General features: G+C 48.2%; 1 protein-coding gene across 1 annotated transcript; it reads left to right on the top strand.

Annotated features, from left to right (window-relative positions):
- Window positions 1-1,149: 1,149 nt before the first annotated feature.
- On the top strand, window positions 1,150-5,559 carry LOC142589554 (uncharacterized). Its single transcript, XM_075701006.1, has 2 exons — window positions 1,150-1,737; window positions 3,527-5,559. The coding sequence occupies exons 1-2, from the start codon at window positions 1,322-1,324 to the stop codon at window positions 5,091-5,093; spliced, it is 1,983 nt and encodes a 660-aa protein (XP_075557121.1). The 5' UTR covers window positions 1,150-1,321; the 3' UTR covers window positions 5,094-5,559.
- Window positions 5,560-21,053: the final 15,494 nt, after the last annotated feature.

Raw genomic sequence — 21,053 nt, 5'->3', positions numbered from 1 at the left:
AAATTGATTATGAAGAACGACTGAGGAATATCGAAGAAAGTAAATTGGCTGGGAGAGTGTTGACATCTTTGTACAGGAAAAACATTGATCCACAGTGGAGCAAAGAACTAGCAAGCTTACCAGAAAGTAGGCGGCCAGTAGGGTGAGCAACACAGCAACAAAGAACATCAAAATGCAATGTCAGAGAGGCTGAGACAATCTCCTGTGTGGCGGCAATGGAAAAGAAACCTGGTATGAGTAACTACCTACGATATAATAACGAAACCAGGAAAGAAACAATTTATGATGGCTCAAAGGCACTCTCTTTGTTTTTAAATTCTTTTTTACTTTTTAAGTTATTTACTTTTTGGTTCAGAACGTTTGATGCAGGGAATTATTTGTGTGTTATATTTAAAAAAAAAAGCTAGGTAGGTAGGACATTAGGCAAAACAAGAACAAGGGCTTGGTGGCGTTACTCACTGCCCCGTTTCAAAGGGGACGCTCATACACCATCCATCCATCCATGAACCATCCATCCGCGGCGGTGGCTGCCATGCGGGAGAAATAAAAAAAAAAAAAAGAGCACCAGAAAGCTCGCCTTCGCGCATCTGCGGCTGCACGGTAACGGCGAAGTAAACGCTTCTTGCAGATAGAATGGATTCGAATTGGGGCTATCGAGTTGCGAATAGTGTGTGTGGCGTGTGTGCGTGTGTTTTACGCCCTTTGGGTCTTATTTGCAAACAACGTAATTACCAACTTTACCGAATTTTCAGTAAGGTTTACGAATTCAGAATTGTCAAATTTCGCGAATGTTTGGTAAGGTTGTACGAAAAATGAATTTTGCTCGCGAAAAAGGTTTCGTTCGTCTGTATTAGGTGGTACCATGGCTCCAGCTAGCTCATTTGGACAACTCCCTGAAGCAAGCGCAATCGGCAACAGCGAGGTCGCCGAAAAAGTAATTGATTCTGGGTTGTTACGTGCCATAGCCGCGATCTGGTTACGAAGTAAGCAGTATACGAATTCGAGCGATCGTGGTTCCTTCACCTGCACCTGACACACGAGCGTTTCGAGCGCTTTCTTATCGGCAGCTTTGATATCGCTCCGTGCACAACGCACCGCAATGTGGTTATGCCTCGACGAATTTGCTCACGTGTTCGCTCCCACGATTTCACGATGAATGCACGAAATCGCGATACTGTGTCGCGTAATCGAGCACGCGGCGAGCGCCGCAAGCGGAAGCTGTCGTCGGAATACGCGGTCTGCGTCGACTTCTCGATAGGGGCGCGCAAAGGGCCGCCCGTCGTGGCCCCAACTCGATCGCCGCTCCTTCAGAGAGCGCAGAATGTTCGGCCGGCCACTCGTGAATCTGGAGCAGTGCGCTCCCGAACCGCGGAGCGCGCCAGGCGAGGACGCGTGCTCGGAGGCGTCGTCCCGCTGCCCCATTCTGGGACGGCTGGCCTCTTGGAACCGCGCCTTGTGGCACGTCGGGCTGCAGCTGCGGGAGCTCACGGCACCCGGAGAGCTGTCCCTGGTGCGCGTGGCTCACGAAGGCAGCGGACAGGCGTTGCACAGTTGCCAGGCGCGCCACCTGTTCCACGTCCTCCTCACCTGCCACCGGTGCCTCGTGGGCGTCGAGCTGGACGACTTGCTCTTCCAAGGCAGCGGGCTCGGCGAGTACCGGGTGCGCGTCATCGACGCGCTTCGGCAGAACACCAGACTGCGCGAGCTGAGACTCGGCAGCCTTTTCGGCGACTACAGGTAGTGCATGCCTCGCGTTAAACAGCACAGCAGGCGGAGAATACCTTTCTTTTAATATTGGTCTGCTTGCTCCTGATTGTACGTGCTAACTTTTAACCCTCTGGGACATCGCTGTCCATGTACACGGCAGCGGAAACGAACTCCAAGTAGTTAAAAGGAAGAGGACACCGACCAAAATGGTTTAAAATAGATAATTATTTTAAACCAATTTGGACCTCTTCCTTTTAAGTATGCATCATCCCGACCAGACGGGCTTTCGTCATACTCTCGAACCCCAAATAGGTTGCGTCCACGTTTATTCGTTCTTTCTGTGCCCGGTGTTCCGTAAGTTCCGCTGCTACAATCCTCGAAAAAAACCTCAAATGGTCGAGGCCGTAAGTGTACGGCAGCGACTGAACGTTTGAAATAACGTGCTTTTTTGGAACGAAGCGGGGCCTGGCGTTGCTCCGGGTGTGCTGCAGCCTTCCGTGACTTTCGGGGGAAGAAAAAAAAATAACGTGCTGCTGCCCCTCCGCTTTCGTCAAAATTACTTTTTCCGCTTCGCTCAATTGTGGATGCCCCCACTGCGGTAGTTGGTGGCTATAATCCCACTTCGCCGAGTTCACTGCCGCTTGCCTTACGCCTGCGCACTTCATAAGGGATATTCTCGTGCGTGTCGTTCTGAGCTAAGGATGTCTGGAAAAGTTGCTTCGGTCTCGCTTATCATTCAATAGGCCTTGTGCCGCGAGATGCTCGCCCACATGGCTTTCCCGTAAACATGCGATTACTTTGATTACAGGCGAGCGCTCGCAAGCCTGCGATACTACAACGCGTACCTCTTTTTGAGACTCGCTATAACCAAATCTCTGCAAGTTCCTAGCTACGTTTATCAGACGGGTGCGCACCCGTATCCCGCGGTTGTATTCGCTAATTGACGATGCACTTCATTTTGCCATTCTGGCACTCCGACATTTGGTTCGGACATTTTCGGGGTCGCTCCAGCGCCGTCTTCGCTGGGTTCGTTGCGCCTTCGGAACGACACGTGATAAAAGTGGAAAATGAAGTGGAACGTTTCAAAGTACCGCGGGCCGTAGTTGTCAAACCTGTTTAAAACGTAATACGTCGTGCGAAATACATTTCCGAAGTATTTATGCTAGTTTATTCATGTATACGCCAATAAATGTACATGCGCGCGCACACGCGCGCACACACACACACACACACACAAATATGTTCGTTTATTGTCGCCTAAAACTTGTTCGCTTATATTTTCTCGGCATGTCACTCGGAAGACCTTAAATAGGCAGAAAATAAAATTGACCCTGAAAGGGCTAAGGGATGGCTGTCTGCTTCACTGTTAAGATATCGCGAACACAGATGTTCACAGCACAGCAGACAGCCACGTACGGCACTCAAAAATGAGCGTTGCGCGTACGGCATGCAGGGTGCACCCACGGTGTACGAAGAATAATTTAGGCTTAGGCACTCCCCACCAAGACGCAGCCGCTCCTCGTGCGCATATTTCCTTCGAACACTGGCACCACGGCAACGGGCCCCGCATAGGATACCACGTCTCTCCGGCGCTGGTGTCGAGGCACCCGATCAGGTCCGGCGTGCGCAGGTGCTGCGGGATCGTTCGGTGCCGTTACTGCCCACCACGGAGCTGTAGCTGCACGTAGCGAACACTAGTCCGTGCTCTCCGCCGTGTGCAATAAAGACGCGGACCCACTGCAGTCGCGGGGTTCCCACTTTGTTTAACTTATTCTTGGGCGACTCACTCCAAGGCGCGTTCGCTGCTTACCTTCTGCAGGTACATCCAGGAGGACGTGTTCGCAGCGGTCGGCACGATGACGCAGCTGCGGGAGCTGGTCGTCTCCGACATTGGCGCGGTGCCTCGGACCCTGGTCGACGCGATCCACCGCTTGCTCGTGGACACGACGGGCCTGTCCACGCTCTCGATAGCCGGACTCTCGCTGGAAGGCAAGGAAGCCGAGCATGTCGTGTCGGCGCTGATGCGCAACCGCACGGTTGTGCACTTGTCCGTGCACCACAGCATTTTGCTTTATCTGCAAGAGGATGGCTCGTCCGCTTTCACTCACTACCTCGCCAAGAACGTCTCCCTGCGCTCTCTCTACGTCGAGGGTTTAGATTCGGAGCCGGGACAGACGCGCCGACAACTGTCGTGTATCGCCGCTCCGCTCGTTATGCACGGTGCCGTCTCGAAGCTGGAACTCGTTGGCTTCGCCTTGGACACCGGCTGCGCCAACGTGTTCGCTCGGCTCGTGGGACAGGCAGACCTGCGACACCTCGACATCGGCGGCTGCTACTGGACGGCGGCGGACGAGTCTCCGGGCCCTGCCGTCTCTCGGCACGCGCGCGCCTTGGCTCGGGGTCTGCGCAAAGCCCGCCGGGGCAGCCTGGCGTCGCTCTCGCTCAGCCTCGAGAGCTTCACCCCACGCGACTGCAAAGCTCTATTCAGAGCCGCCGCTGGCGTCGAATCTCTCGAGGCTATCACGGTCAGCGACATAGAGCCGCAAGATTTTCCCGAGGTTTGCCAAGCCATTCAAGACGCCGGCATGAGTGGCCGAGTCCGTGTCAGGGGTGAGTACCCGATTGACGCGGCGGTCATCGGTGCGTTCGAGGACTGTCCGCAAGCGGTACGACAGGTCACCCTCAGTTCCGCCAGGGATTGCAGCGCAGACACATTCAGCGACACGGTCATTCTGGTGTGTTCCTGCTATCATGTGACGAGGCTTCAGCTGTACCTCTCGCAGGAATCCATTGGCGACGTCTCCACGATGCATTCGCTGCAAAGGTATCTGAGCGGGGCAACCGCGCTGAGGGAAATTGACCTGATGGGCGGTCAAAATCCAGACCTGAGCAACTGCATCCTAGTCCAAGACCAGTCCCACAGCGGTCTTCTGGAGGCACCCTTCGCTAACGTGGGCGTCGCATCATTGCGACTGCGCCATTTTCGTTTCGGCGAAGCGAATCGCCTGTTCCTCGCAGAAGCGATAAGAAATAGCCGCACGCTGTGCAAATTCGTCTTCTCGTCGACATCGGAAAACGAGGTGTTCGCACGGTGCGTCGCTCCATTCTTGACCCACAACGACACCTTGGTGCGTTTTCACCTTTCGGTAGCCGACGGCAAAGCGGAAGCGGAAAGATTCGTCATCGAATACGTTCTTGGTCGCAACTTGGGATTTCTCACGCGCGCTGCACACTTTGTGACCGACGACGCGTACGCGGCGCGCTGTGCCGACGCTTTGTTGCACATCTTTGGCAGCCCGGCGCTGACAGAGACGGTGCAGGAAATTGCGTCCACGGACGAGGCCGGTGCAAGAGAAATGATCCGAAACGTACTAGACTCTGCCTGAAACTATCTGGGCCTTTCTGGCCACTGTGTTTTTAGCAACCTTCCCGAGTGTTCAGACAAAGAGACATGGCCTGGTCTCTGCTCGTGCTCATTTCATTGAACTTCAAATGCTGTGTCTATTTGCGTGTTCATGCGTACATGTCCGCTGTCGTATTCATTCGAGTTCAGTCACCCTCACACATGTTCTCTCCGCCGCTAAGACGAGCGTAGATATCCCTGAGGTGGACACTGCGGTGCAAACTGATTTCTTCACTTTAATAATGTCAACGATTCGGAAAGGCGACTGTATTCGCATTAATGCGGTAATTTTGCACCGCGTATCATGCCACCAATGCCATAATGTCCACCTCTGCTCACACGTCTAGTCATTATCGTTCCATTGTTTGCACAAAACACCACTCATTTTAGAAGTGACATTGTTTCAGATTTTTAGATGCTTTGAATAAATGCGATCCGTACTCCCGTCAGACTGCATCGCGAACTCTTTATCTGCAAGGTTCTCTTGGCGTATTCAGTGTGTACACTAAGTCTTCATTGAAAACTCTGTATTAATTTCGCGGTAGCAGGTCATTAAAAGAAAAAATGCACAAAATTCTTTGTTTACAAATTTCGCGCCTAAAACCACAGCGCCGGCAATTAAATGTGACGTCAGATTTCTTCCTCATTTGGGTTTTTGTGGCTCAGTAACAGTTGCTTGTTAATAATAATAATAATATTTGGGGTTTCACGTGCCAAAACCACTTTCTGATTATGAGGCACGCCGTAGTGGAGGACTCCGGAAATTTTGACCACCTGGGGTTCTTTAACGTGCACCTAAATCGAAGCACACGGGTGTTTTCGCCGGGATTCGATCCCGCGACCTCGTGCTCAGCAGCCCAACACCATAGAGTTGCTTGTTAAGTTCAGTCTTTTCAACTGCTACAGTGTATAGCCATTCGTGCCGAAAAATATAAATGGCTAGGCCCGCGAACAGACGCCGTCAACATCTGTGGGTATGCGTTTAGACGAACCCGACGTGACCACCTTTACGTGAAGTCTCTTCTGACGGGTCCAGTCGACGCCGGCACGCAGTGTCAGTGTCGAGCCGAGTTCGAACGGGACTTCCGGTTACCGCAGCCGTCTTCTAATAAAACGCTGACGTCTCCGCGGTCCCGCGCAAGTGTCGGCTCGCGTGGCGGCATCACGACGATTTGAGAACTACGAGGCATACACTATTTCGCTGCAAGCCTAAACCTGGATCGGCTGTTTCTCGGCGCGGCCGCTAGGTGGCGAGCATTTACGTGCAGTCGCGAATAATCGGGCTCTAGCCACAAAACACTTATAACAACTATATACAGAAGGGAAACTTTACCTTCCGCAGTGCAACGGAAATAAGAGTAGCGGTGGCGTCGTGAAGTAAAGTATAGGACCGAAAGATGGTGCTGTCAAAATCAAAACTAATATCATCATTAGGTATTGAGCAATATGGTCGCTTCTGTAGCGGCTGGTTCGGCTGGCCGCGCTGCTCTCGCAGGTTTTGGGCGTTTCGTTACCGTGGTATTCGTGAGTACGGTACTCTAACATGACTACAGATATTTTATGTCTCCACAGGATTGAGAGGCATCAGCCGGCAAAAAGGCACTTCCAACAGAACACGTAAGCTTACATTTCTTGTCAGTCGCGAATGAATCGGTACATGGTATGGTAAAACTTTAATTAAATCCTGCAGATCGTGAGTCTTCAGGAAGCGGGCCGCTCCCACGTGGGAACCGGAAGGCCGAGCCTACAGTGAACTAGAATTACTGTAGCCGAGCCTCTCGGCCGCATCGTGGGCCTGCTGGACAGCCCAGAGTTGGTCAGCAAGAAGAGGGCTGCGGAGAACCGCCTCCCATCTGGCCGAGCTGTTATCGATGATAGAGCGTGACCGGGCACACCGCCAGAGCATGTGGTCTAACGTGGCAATTTCTCCACAATCGCGGCAGGTAGCATTGGTGTAAGTATCCGGATAGATTTTATGCAAGAGCGACGGATTGGGATAGGTATTCGTTTGTAGTAGACGGAGCGTTAATGCTTGAGCTCTACTGAGGCGCGAATGAGGAATAAAGTAGGTTCTACGGCTGAGATAGTAATGTTTAGTAATCTCGTTGTAGGTGGAGGGCGTGTCCCTGTTCTCTGGGGAGTCGGCTTCCGATTGGTCGAGGGTAGCGCGGTGGGCAAGTTCACGCGCAGCCCCGTGAGCCGACTCGTTCAGATTGGGAGGAGCACCCTTTATCTGACCCTGATGTGCGGGAAACCAATAAATGAAGTGGTGCGTGATTGCCTTGCCCCCAAGAAGTCTGAGGGCCTGTTTGGAAACGGTGCCTTTTTCAAATGCTCTGACTGCAGATCTTGAATCACTACAGATTACATCCCGTGAAGCTATCCAGCAGGGCTAGTGCAATAGCCATATGTTCGGCTATTTCGGAGTCCCTCGTCCGAACCGAGGCAGCATTGGTGATTCCTTGCCGACCATCGACAGTGACGACGGTGAACGCCCGACGTCTCTTACAAGAAGCGGCATCCACAAAGCTGACCTGTCGGTGATCACTGTGTATTTGCCTAAGGAGGTTGGCCGCCCTTGCCCTCCTTCTACCGCGATTATGATCGGGGTGCATGTTCGTAGGTAATGGCGCGACCGTAATGTTCTCACGAATCGACGGAAGAACGTCAGAGAACTCCTCCGCTAATCTATCGGGGTGATATCCGAGTTCCTGCAAGTCGGATCTCCCTGCCTTCGTTGTTGTGAGGCGAGTTAGCTGTGCGCGCTCCTGGGCCTCTAATCTCTTCAAGAGTGTTATGAATGCCAAGCTGCATTAAGCGCTCTGTACAATCAGTACATGCCCACAATTTTTTTACAGGTCAGGAACACTGATAGCCATCCATGTAAGGAAAATGAAAGCTGAAATCAAGCAAATTTTATCATCGTGTTCGGCGTCGCGCTTAAACCAATAAGAATGAAGCTTCGGACAACGATATTTATGCTCCGCTACCCTAGTACTGTAGTTGCGTGCAGTGCTGCTTGACGTGTTTAACACTACACATACCGTATAGACTCGTGTAAGGACCGCATTTCTTTTTCCCAATTTGACCAGGTGCGGCCTTTACACGGGACCAACCCTTTTGGTTCGGTAGATGACTCTAGATACTAGACGCTGCCACTATACTAGCGGACAACTTTCTCTAGCTATGGAGGGAAAGATACACGGGCGCGCGGCTGTTGCGCATGTTGCCGCTCCAAGCAGTCCGACTCGTCCTGCCCACTCCTTCGCCACGCCCCGTCTGAAGTCGCGGTTCTTTCCCTCTTTAAGCAGTCCGGCAGCGTCTGACAGTGCTTTTGGCTGCTCGGAGCATCATTGAATCGGCGCAGCTTCCACCGTTCGACGCTTTCGCGTTTCCCCAGGCGCAGAGGGGAAAAGCCGCAGTATAAGTAAAACATTACACTTAGTGGTGTGTTCTGTCTAATTTAAATGTTGCTAATAAGGTGTTGATGTTTCGTCCTCCCCAGCCTAAACAAACGTGGACTAAAATACAGGACCCTTTTCATTGGCGCTCTCACTTGTGCGGTTACACATACTCGCGGTCAACAGAAAGTTGACCGATGGCTCTCTAGTAGCCGCACGCGGAAGCACGCAGCGCACGCGCGGCATCGAGGCACTTCTCTGTTGGAATATATTCCCCCAAAATTTTCGGCCGCCAACTCGAGGGTGCGGCGCTTACACGAGTCTACACCGTATATCGTCTGCGTTCGACGATTTCAACTAGATTAAAGAAAAAACATAGAAAGTCATCGGAAAAGATGTAGTGTCAGCAGTATAAGCTCGAGCTGCAGTGTTCCATCCTTCTCATAACACATTGGCGAGAGGCACGTAGTGTAGGGAAAAACAAAATAAAGAATAAACATTATGCTAAATTTTCCAGCACATATTGTTTGCTCTTGATATTTCTGCAGCACATTTCGTGTTCAGGTGCGGCTGTGAAGGCTTTAACAGAAGTAATGTACTTATAGGAAAGCAAGGAACAAGGACTTCTGCAAAGATTGTGTGAATAACAAGGACACCAAATAAACATATAAGCAGACCCAATTAATGCTCACAGATCCCTGGAAAACGCAATTTACGGTTTCGTGTTAAAAAAAAGAAAATCTCGGCTTATGTGTTCAAACAAGGCAAAGAGGTTGCAAGATGATGAGCACTTCAATTGATTAATGAGGTGAGCAAAAGGAGCCTCAGACCGGAGCCAACGTTTCAACAAGCAAATATATTTGTGAGGACCGAGACAAAGACGAAGGCATCCGAACAAATGCTGCTGCCAATGCCTCGTTCACGGAGGAAGGAAACAAAGGAGAGGCCCTGACGTCACTCTTTGTGAAGCAAAAGTGAAGCCGGAAGTTGGCGTTGCTCATGGCGATGCTCCGCCTTTTGGGCCACCCTCCTCTCTTGTTTACATCTTTCGCGAAAGCACGCCGCGCTGCACGTGGTTTCGCGCGCTCGCGCAACATCCGGCAGAGCACGGTGCAGGTAACACAGCACAAAAAGACACGGTGACTAACGCAAACCCGCACACACAGCGCCTTTGCCACGGCACGAAACCTACCAGAGCAACACGTGTGAGCGCTCAAAACCATAACAACGCCGCCATTGTGGCCCAAAAGGCGTGGCCATACAGCAAAATAAAAAAGCAGCAAAAGATGAAAACCTACTACGTCATTTTCGCCACACTTTTCTCCTAGCGCGCGGAGGGGGTAGGCCCTCTCCTTAGTTTCCGTTACAGTGTTCGTTTCCTTCCTCCGTGGCCTCGTTACATCTAGTGAGCAGAGTTGCGCATAGCTTTTCCGGCGCCGCTCGCACCGCTATTCGCCGAGCGCTATCACGTGGTACAAAAATGACGTCAAATGCGCAACTGCGCCGCTGCGAAGCCAACTTTACGGGCGCGGCGCCGACCCGTTTCTGTCAATGCCATCGAAACTGCAATCAACGGACCGTCGAGCGTGCGTTGCACTGATCGGCTCCGGGTTGCAGGTACGGTATTCGACGATATTAACAACTTTGGTGAAGTGGTACGAAACACATAATTTTGACACCTGTATTGCAGTATGACGGGATGCAGCGCACCAAACTGTACAAATCGCACGGAAGGTGGCAAAGTTTTTTACGCGGTGCCGTGCGGACGGACGAGACCGGCTCCGAAAGGGACCAGGATATGGGAGGTGCTTTCGCCTTGTTTACACTAAAGCAGCATTTATCTCGAGTAACACTCCTGTACACGCTGAAATATGCATACGCCTGGCATGAGAGGTTGTTCACTTGCGCAATTTTTGGAGTATAGGTGCAGCGCTACACAGACGCAGGACAAAGAATGGACGTCACGTCTCTTACGAACTCGCCCAATTCACTGTGTAGCTTGTACGATTGTTCTGTCTATGCGGCTCTATAACAGTGTGTTCAAAAACAGTGAATACTAGCAGATACAATTTGCCCGCTGCATCCTGGCTTTTCTCTACTCTGTTCTTTTTTTTCTTTTTGTCGGCGTTCTGATTTTTTCATGTAAGGTCGATTAATGTACTCGTGTTCGTTGCTTTGTAATATGCGGAAACATCGTGCGCTCCCGCTGATGAGACAGCTGTGATAGCTCCAGCAATTACCGCCCGCAATATCTTACTTGTTCAATCATAGTCGATATCGGGAATGTGAAATTATTTTTGTACGTTTAATAAGCGCTGTGTTATGGTAAATTAAGCTGAGTAGTATGAAGAGATAAAGAAAAATGTGTTGTCATATTACAGTCTGCAATGTGTGAATAACTACTTTGTAAGTTTGTCATCTTATGTGGTTCATCATCATCATCATAAGCCTGGTTACGCCCACAGCAAGGAAAAGGCCTTTCCCATACTTCTCCAACTACCCCGGTCATGTACTAATTGTGGCCATGTTGTCCCTGCAAACTTCTTAATGTCATCCGCCCACCTAACTTTCTACCGCCCCCTGCTACGCTTCCCTTCCCTTGGAATCGTCCGTAACCCTTAATGACCATCGGTTATCTTCCCTCCTCATTACATGTCCTGCCCGTGCCCATTTCTTTCCTTGATTTCAACTAAGATGTCATTAACTCGCGTTTGTTCCCTCGCCCAATCCGCTCTTTTCTTATCCTTAAAGTTACACCCATCATTCTTCTTTCCGTAGCTCGTTGCGTCGTCTTCAATTTAAGCAGAACCATTTTCGTAAGCCTCCAGGTTTCCGCCCCATACGTGAGTACTGGCAAGACACAGCTGTTATACACTTTTCTCTTGAGGGATAGTGGCAACCTGCTATTCATGATTTGAGAATGCTTACCAAACGCAACCCAGCCCATTCTTATTCTTCTGGTTATTTCAGTCTCATGATCCGGTTCCGTGGTCACTATACCTGCCCTAAGTAAGTGTATTCCCTTACCACTTCCAGTGCCACGCTACCTATCGTAAACTGCTGTTCTCTTCCGAGACTGTTAAACATTACTTTAGTTTTCTGCAGAATAATTTTCAGACCTACCCTTCTGCTTTGCTTCTCCAGGTCAGTGAGCATGTATTGCAATTCGTCTCGTGAGTTACTAAGCAACGAAATATCATCAGCGAATCGCAAGTTGCTTAGGTATTCTCCATCAACTTTTATCCCCAATTCTTCCCAATCCAGGTCTCTGAATACCTCCTGTAAACAGGCTGTGAATAGCATTGGAGAGATCGTATCTCCCTGTCTGACGCTTTTCTTTTTGGGATTTTGTTTCTTTCTTTATGGAGGACTACGGTGGCTGTGGAGTCGCTATAGATATCTTTCAGTATCTTTACATATGGCTCATCTACACCCTGATTCCGTAATGCCTCCATGACTGCTGAGGTTTCGACTGAATTAAACGCTTTTTCGTAATCAATGAAAGCTATATATAAGGGTTGGTTATATTCCGCACATTTCTCTATCACCTGATTGATAGCGTGAATATAGTCTATTGTTGAGTAGCCTTTACGGAATCCTGCCTGGTCCTTTGCTTGACATAAGTCTAAGGTGTTCCTGATTCTATTTGCGATTACCTTAGTAAATAGTTTGTAGGCAACTGACAGTAAGCTGATCGGTCTATAATTTTTCAAGTCTTTGGCGTCCCCTTTCTTATGGATTTGGATTATGTTAGCGTTCTTCCAAGATGCCGGTACGCTCGAGGTCATGAGGCATTGTGTATAGTGCAGTAAAAATAATCTGCTACTCTTAATAACTTGTTGCCTTTCCAGTGGCTTTTAATTCTGCCCCCAAGGCTCCAAGAACCAGCTCTCATCGCCTGCTGCCACCGGCCATTGCTCATCCATTCCCCTGTACGAAATAAATTTGATCTAGAAGCTCGTGCATCTTGAATCTTTTTCCACTTGCAGATTTGCTGCTACGAAGCAGCTGTTAAGTTTGCGGTGTGAATCGTAAAAATAAGCTTTGCATAAGATGTGCGCATGTGAACATTTGAGATGCATTTAAATCTACGTGCCTGTACCGCATATATCGAAAACGTGCAGCTGCTGTGAATGACGATTAGTGATGAATGACGGTCATTGACATAACTGCAGGTACGATAGTTCTCTTGGCCACGATCATTATTCGCCTGGGTGCGGCAACCAAAATGTGCTTACATAATTGTTCACCACACGTGTGCGAAGTTTTTTTTAAACACCCTTGAAAACATTTCTTGCCTTCCGGCCTCCGCGAGGAAACTTCATATGCATGCTGAAAAACATTGCGCCGCTTTTTGTTGCAAGGTAGTGCGCGTTTGCACGCGAATTTTTGAGCTGTTCGACGCATGGGTGTAGTCAGGATCTTATTTCTGGGGATCGAGGGGCGTCCTACTCCTATATGTACGTTCGTGCGTGTGCTTGTGCATGTGCCTGTATATCATCATCAGCAGCAGCAGCAGCAGCCTGGTTACGCCCACTGCAGGGCAAAGGCCTCTCCCATATTTCTCCAACTACCCCGGTCATGTACTAATTGTGGCCATGTTGTCCCTGAAAACTTCTTAATCTCATCCGCCCAACTACCTTTCTGCCGCCCCCTGCTGCGCTGAATTCCCTTCCCTTGGAATCCAGTCCGTAACCCTTAATGACCATCGGTTATCTTCCCTCCTCAATACATGCCCTGCCCATGCCCATTTCTTTTTTCTTGATTTCAACTAAGATGTCATTAACTAGCGTTTGTTCCTTCACCCAATCTGCTCTTTTCTTATCCCTTAACGTTACACCCATCAGTCTTCTTTCCATAGCTCGTTGCGTCGTCTTCAATCTAAGTATAGAACCTTTTTCGTAAGCCTCCAGGTTTCTGCCCTGTACGTGAGTACTGCGAGTACGTGAGTAATACAGGCAGCTGTGTCTTACTCACGTGCCTGTATGTATGTACATACAAAGTGAATATTTCGGAGGGGGGGGGGGGTGGCAGCCCTCCGGCTGCGCCAACCTTTGGAGCGTAGCCTGCATTAAAAAGTGTCGTCTTGCTCACCGCTTGCGAACAATTGCAGCATGCAATGTAACTCACGACCAGCAGAGAAGAAAGCAAATGGAACACCGCGCTGCATTTGCTTCCTGCGCGCTCGAATTGTTGCTTCACTGCAGAGCTGGAACACAACCGCGGACCTATGTGCAACTCTACTCCCCGCGGGAGCATATACAGGGACACTAGTTACATCTATTAGATATAGTTACTACAGCGAAGCTGTCTATGGCTAGGATCCCGGTATTTCTTCGTGGCGTAATGTCAACAGAAAGCTATCATCATTCATGGCCCATACCGCCGTAAGGCAGAGGCTACAATCACTCAGCAAAGTGAAGCGAGCAGTGCATACATTCTTTGGAATCGCGCGTACAAAATACAGAACAGCATACGTGTCAATAAAGAACAAGCTTAAAACAAGCATCCGAACCACATAATTGATGACAAGGCACCCCTGCGCCTGCATGCAATATATGCGAAGCACGTAGCGCTCTCTGCATACGTTTCTCGATAAATATTACGGTTGCGCAAGCTGCCGCGGCGACGGCAGCTTGACTGTAGCACACGAAGCAGGGGGTGACGTAACTACACTTTCGTACGTAGAAGAATAATTCGCTTAGCTACTGATTTGTGTTGTGACAGTTCTACGGGAAGGGCGCCACGTACAGTGCGGACTCCTGAAGAGCAGCGTGCACAAGAGGCGCGGCGAATTTCTCTTCTCTCTGGTCCACTCTCAGTTGCAGGTGCACGAAGTAGCGGCGCAAGCCAAGTCGCAGGCCGCCGTAACGTCTTCGGCTAATAAATCGCTAAAGTGTATGTGAATGTCGCGAACATATACATCGCAATGGGTCGTTCTAGTTGTCCTTCATAGCTTCGATTTCCAACCATCTTTACAGCCTGGATTGGAGGCCTTGTTTTATTTATTTATTTTTTTTGCTCATGATAACTTCTTTATCTGCGTTACGAGAGGAGGAATGCTTTTAAAAAAATACGCCTAAAGGAAAAATGTGGTTTTCTAATTCGAAAGGTATGCACGCAAAAAATAAACGCCAGCTAGCCATTTGAAAATAACTCAAGCGCGATAACGTACGGGACGACTTCTTTGTTCCCGGCAAGTATACGATTGCCTTCTTTTTGTTTATATTTAAGTATCTTGCCACCGTTTCAAATCGCAGTGTGTGCTTTGTTTAGGCAGGCGTTTTGATAAATTAGAGTGATCTACATTTAAGCTTCATTTGGTATTGTTCGGTTATAGTTTTCTGCCTAGCATTGGTGTTACTAATGATTTAAGCAGCAGCAATATTCTCGCTAATGGACTTGTGTATGCAGGCATGGCAGCAGGTTTGATAACTATCTCGGAATGTCTGAAGTTGATCCTGACGTGTTACGCCGCGAGGCGACATATCGTTTCCATAGCATGCTTTAGTTTGGCGGTGCAAGCGGAAGATGCTCTTTTTTCATTCAACGCGGTGAGTTAGTTCATTAGCTCGTAAAAAATTTGGCAGCAACTGCAAACTGCGCTCGTTCCAGCTTTGTAGCGTTCGACCTGCACACAGCTCCGCCAGTTTGCTTTCCGACACTGCACACAGGTAAATTCTATTACAACTGGTTCAATCCGTTTCAAAGTCATACATTAACACTGTTACAAATGACTTTGCCAAAAGATAACCCATGCTAATTTTTGGAAACCTGTTGGAAGAACCTTAACTTGGGCAGATTGGTTGTTATGCACTTCTCACATTTCACCGGATTTGAGAATTTCTCCGGGCGGCCGGGTGTCTGCTGTATTCTCAAGCACGGGCCGCCCGGGCCCTACGAACTCTAGCACTGCGTACTGCGAGCTCGTACAAGCGCCAGTCATCGGACGCAGACGACCTTATCACACGCACGTATAAGCTAACAAAAAAAGGTGCGCGACTTACAAACGGAACTCTCATTTGTTTTTGCACCAAGACACGGAGAAACTAGCTTTACGGTTTTTAGCCTCGTTCTATCAGTGCAAAATATCCGTGATATTCTGAGATGAATATTGCGTGATGCTATATATGTGATGAGCGGAGTTGCCTATGAAGGTCGAAAACAGTCAAGTATCGTACCTGTAGCAGTGCAGGAACGCCGCAAAAAGTGCTTGCACCTTTTGTAGGGGCTCGCTACGCACGAACACTTCCTTTTTTTTTTTAACCTCCGGCTCGCTTGAAAGGCTCTTTGTCTTTAAAAAAGATGCGGCTCGACGGGCAGGCCGGATGTTTGCACGCATAGCGTAGCTATTTCCTCGATTTCGTGGCTGAAATCCTTGAGACCGATCTCAATAAGATGATCGGCAGCAAGGACCCTTTCGGCTTCCACAAAACACCTCGATTCGACGCCACATGTAAAGAAACGTGACTACAGCACCAAGCGAAAGAGCCGCCACAAACCTGGACGTCGAAGCCATCTTTGTTTATTTGGACAGGGTTGCCAGCACAAATACTGAATCCTGAAGCAATGCCTGAAGTAACTCCAGACGGATGGATGGATGGAAGGTAGGAGCGTCCCCTTTGAAACGGGGCGATGGCAGTTGCCACCATGCTCAGATTTTTTATTTTGCCTTTTATTTTTATCTGCGTTGTGTGTTATTGAATTTCTCGATTTTCTTTAAATACGTCTTCCTACCCTTTTAACCTTATGCCACCTCTCTGCTTTTGTGCCACCAATCCTCCAATTGCCTTTTGCTAATTTCCACCGCATATTTATTTACATGACTATTATAATCTCTGAACCCTAGGGCCTCAGGAAGGGTGACTGTGGCCGCATCGACATCGGGCTTGATACCATCATATTTTAGTATGAGGCGTTCCATTGTTTCTACATATTTACCACACACAGTACATGTGTCTTCTTCTTCGTTAAATTTCTTTTTATAGCTCCGCGTTCTAAGACATCCTGATCTAGCTTGAAAGAGTAGGGCACTGCCTCTTGAGTTATCATAAAACGCTTCCTTCCTGATCTGCTGTTTCCAGTATCGATATAGTTCCACACTATGCTTCTCTTCCATTGAATTTATCCAATTTTACCTTCCGCGTTTTTAACCTGTCGTTTAATGCTCTGTCTTTCTTCGTCCTCGTGTCTGGCATACTTACTGGTTAGCTTCCTAGTTCTTTTCCGCCATTGTGAGTCAACGCTCTTTCTGTATAGGTATTTAAACACCTTAGCTGCCCACCTGTTATCGTCCAATTTCTTCAGATGTTTTTCGTATAGGATTTTACTCTGAGCTACCCGTGCTTCGAACGATGCCCAGCCCATGTCCCCCTGTACTGCTTCGTTTGTGGTTTTCCCGTGGGCACCTAGTGCTAACCTTCCCACAGCTCTCTGATTTACTTCTAGCCTCGACTGAACCTCTGCCCTTAAACACAGGACCGCATTCCCGAAAGTAAGCCCCGGCACCATTACTCCCTTCCAAATACCTCTCAGTACCTCATACCTGTTGTACCCCCACAATGCCTTATGTTTCATTATCCCGGCATCTCTTCGCCCTTTTGCTATGAGAGACTGTTCGGGCTTTTCCGTGTACATCTGCCCTTTGTTTATCCATATCCCGAGATATTTGTATTCGGCCACTCGGGGTATTTCATGGCCTTGTATTGTAAGCTCCTGATCAGTGGTATCGTTGAAAAACATCCCACCGGACTTAGCTGCATTAAAACTGAAACCTAAACTGTCTCCTTCGTCTCCATAGTAATTAACCAGAGTTTGCAAATCTTCCTGGCTGTCTGCTAACAGTACAATATCGTCCGCATACATTAAACCCGGTAGTCGTTGCTCAACAACCTTTTCGCCTAATCTGTACGACAGATTATACCCTAGATTGCTTCGTTGTAGCCTCCTTTCCACGCTTATCATATAAAGCATGAACAGCAGCGGTGATAGAGGACAACCTTTCCTTAATCCTTTGTGAACCTCAACAGTTGTCGTACTCTTAATTTCTTCCCATATTATCTCAACATTATTTTTTCGATATAGTTCCTGTAGAAAATCAATTAGCTCACGACCGATACCTTCAGCTTTTAATATGTTCCACAGGAGCTCCCTGTTGACGTTGTCGTATGCACCACTTATGTCCAGGAAGGCTAAATACAGAGGTCAATTTCCCGCCTTAGCTATTTCTATGCACGCCCGCACAGATAACCGACATCTATGGGAGTCGCCAGAGTTGCGCTTGCGCCTACACTCTAGCCGTTGGTATCGCTTTTATCAGAATCAGAACTGGTTTTTATTGAGATCATTAGAAAGATTACAAGTTGTTAATATTCAGAACCGGTTCGTCTGATACTGTACAATTGACTGGGGCGGCGTTGTAATTATAACGGCGGCTGTTGTGTTGTGAAGAACTGCTTGCATGGTTGACGATTTTTGCGAACGCAGTGACAGTATTGTCACAAGGCTTTGATCGGTCCCTTGGCTCCACAAGTTGACTGCCTGAACCTGAAATATGTCGGTGCGTCACGCACCGGAATTTGCTGCTCTCTAAATTGGCGTCAAATTGCCACTCCTATTGTTTTTTTCACGCAGCAACAAACCGCACAGTTCTTGCACATTGTTTATAGACCTCGTAAAATACACAACAGTCACATTGTTTACATTGTAAAGTTCGCTTCTGCGCTTTTTGGGAACTAGATACTACGTAACGTTTGACGACAGAATGATTTAACTTTTAAAAGTTGCCCGTGAGTGTGTCATGAGTGCAAAAAGTTCACCGGCGATTACGATTGTCCCTAACGCGAAATTTGAGCACAGCTCTATACGTTTTCATTTCGCGATATATTGGCTGGTACGGACTGTCTGTCTCGTGCGGCACGTTGCAAATGGTGCGAAGTGTGACGCGACTGCGACACTAACCTAGAGATCGCGAGAGCCAGCGCGTGCACTTGGTGACGCGTGGACGCGATTCACAGCTGCCGCCGCTGACAGACCTCCCAGACGATGATGACGATCATTTAATGGCGTCCCCTTTGAAACGGGACGGCGACAAATTGTCATCTAGCCTGCTTGATTTAATCAGGTATGCCGTAGTTGGCTTTTTTCTAGCATTTTTGTATGCATCTCACGACGCGCGCTACTCCAGCGCTATCTCGTAGCCATCGTCGCCGCACTACGCTCTTCTTCTCGCCCTTTCGCCTCCTGGTTTCGCTGCACCCTTCAACTCGCGTCTTTCATGCCGCGCAGCGCTTCGCGTTCATCTTTCGCTGTGCTTGTTCGCTCGGTTACGGCTGCGCTCTTAAAGAGAATTACGCATACAGCTTCAATGCGTACGTATCTTTCGCACCACCGTTGATGCTGCTGCTGTACCACGCAGAAAAGCTAGCTTTGCAGTTTAGAGAGAGTTAAGTGATACAAAGTCAGCAGTGCAGCACGTTTTAAATGATTGGAATCCCTTTTGCAAGCTTTGAACTCACGTAGACATGAAAGAATATATATATAAAAAAAACTATGCTCACCTTTCCTTAGCAGAATGCGTTGTTGGGCAAGTTGGTTCATTGTAACTGGAAACGTTGGTACGCCTGTCCTGTCTCCCTTCCTTGTGATTGTCTAAAAAGCGCAACCAACGTTTCCAGTCACCTTTCCTTGAAACGGTCTCAATAAATTTCTTGCACACATCTGGTGCAGGAATTACTTGCAAAAGCTTTTCCTAAATCCTCTGCCTTTCATTACGACACACATGACACCAAATGCTAATGTCATCTCTGACATTAGGCTATCAGTACATCAACTCAAAAAAAAAACGCGTCGTTTATCCTATGAATTTCCTAAAAAAAATTTTGAAGACTCCTACTTGGAGGCTAGGAAGGGAAGAAATATGTCGTCTAGCATTGCAGCTGTCACCTGTGCTTGTTGTTTACCTTTCTTGCACTGCTCCTCCTCCTCTATTCTCACTATTCAAACGCAACACACTTGCAGATTTTCTTTTCTTTTTATATTTATAAATTTATTTATTAACCACCAATACAAGCGCTTTGTGCCTGCCGAAAGGGCAGCATAAGCGTTGGAACCATAGGCGGAAAGTTTTCATTTTTCCGGAGAAACTTCGTGTCACCTCGAAGAATTGAGCACTGAAGTGACGTTGTTATACGAGCTTTTACAAGACCTCATAGTAGGAGACAGTTCAATTTCACAGCCAGAGCCCTCTCGGTGGTGTAATCTTCCTTTGTGTAATTACCGCATACTTGGCTATCCCTAATACTGCTTCATCTTTCCGGCGAAACTGCAGTCTCTCTCTCTCTCTCTCTCTCTCTCTCTCTCTCTCTTTGTGAGTCCGAGTAAAAGCGCTGCTGCGCATGACTGCTGTTGATTCTGATTTCGAGTGAATGCAGTTTGGCCTCATTTCGATACTGAGAGAATTATACAGTGTTCCCCAATTATCATGCACCAAGACTTCAAGAAAGAGCAGTTGCATTACTCGAAGAAAACCTAGTGCACATTGTTTCCAGTATAGTGGAGTGGCCACCAGTAATAACAGCCATCACAGCTTGTTTCCAAATAACACCAAACGTGATGTGTTACTTCGGCCGGGGCACAGCAGACAGGGCACCAGCTTGATCACGATAGTTTCCTTTATCTTCCTTTATTTCGTTCTGGATAACCCAGAGGGAGCCTGTTCGAGGGCGCTGCTTTATGATCCGGGTGGGAGTGCAGTCACTTTGTATTCTCCATTTTGCACAGGGTTTATCAGTTGGAAAAGAAATTAGTATGCAATTAATATGTCGCTGAATATACCGCAGTTAGATGTCCCTTGGCTGTGCCTTCAAATGCCTTATTGCCACTTTGATAATTAGGATAGTACATCTCGAGTTAGATAATTACTGAACCATATTCTTCCATTATGCTTTCGATGCTCTTTTCCCAGTCTCTAGGTTCCTCGGTACTTCCAAGCGATTGGAGGGCTGGCAAGGTTGTTCCAGTCCCTAAATCAGGTAACACTCATTCCCCCAATAACTATCGTCCTATATAACTGAAAAGTATACCATACAAAATATTTGAGCCTATTATACATTATCATCTGATTTATTTCCTTGAGTCTAATTTCTTCTTTTCGACTGAACAACACGGTTTTCGGGAAAACTTTTTCATGTGAAACGCAACTCGTATGTTTTACTAATGACCTATTTACCCATACTGGCATGGGCTTCAATGTAGACTGCGTGTTTTCGGGCTTTGCAAAAGCTTTCGACACTGTTTCACATGATCTCCTCATTCTTAAACTTAGCATGCTTAACTGCATTGACCCTAATGTAGTAAACTGGATTAAAAGCTTTCTGTCTAATCGAACTCAGTATGTTTTAGCTAATGAATGTCCATCCTCTAGCACTTCCGTAACATCGGGTGTACCACAGGGATCGGTACTGGGACCTCTGCTTTTCCTGATTTACATAAACGACCTTCCTAAATGCATTTCCCATTCTCGCAGATGACTGCGTCATTTA

The sequence above is a fragment of the Dermacentor variabilis genome, chromosome 8, assembly GCF_050947875.1.
Source record: "Dermacentor variabilis isolate Ectoservices chromosome 8, ASM5094787v1, whole genome shotgun sequence".
In the NCBI taxonomy this organism is placed as follows: Eukaryota; Metazoa; Arthropoda; class Arachnida; order Ixodida; family Ixodidae; genus Dermacentor; species Dermacentor variabilis.
Note: the sequence above shows the minus strand (reverse complement) of the source record. Positions and strands in the feature narration are given on the sequence as shown.

Excerpts from the sequence above, each read along its gene's own strand:
- LOC142589554 (XM_075701006.1), top strand. The coding sequence starts at position 1,322 with ATGTTCGGCCGGCCACTCGTGAATCTGGAGCAGTGCGCTCCCGAACCG. Across the intron at positions 1,738-3,526 it reads AGCCTTTTCGGCGACTACAG|GTACATCCAGGAGGACGTGT; the intron begins GTAGTGCATGCC and ends TACCTTCTGCAG.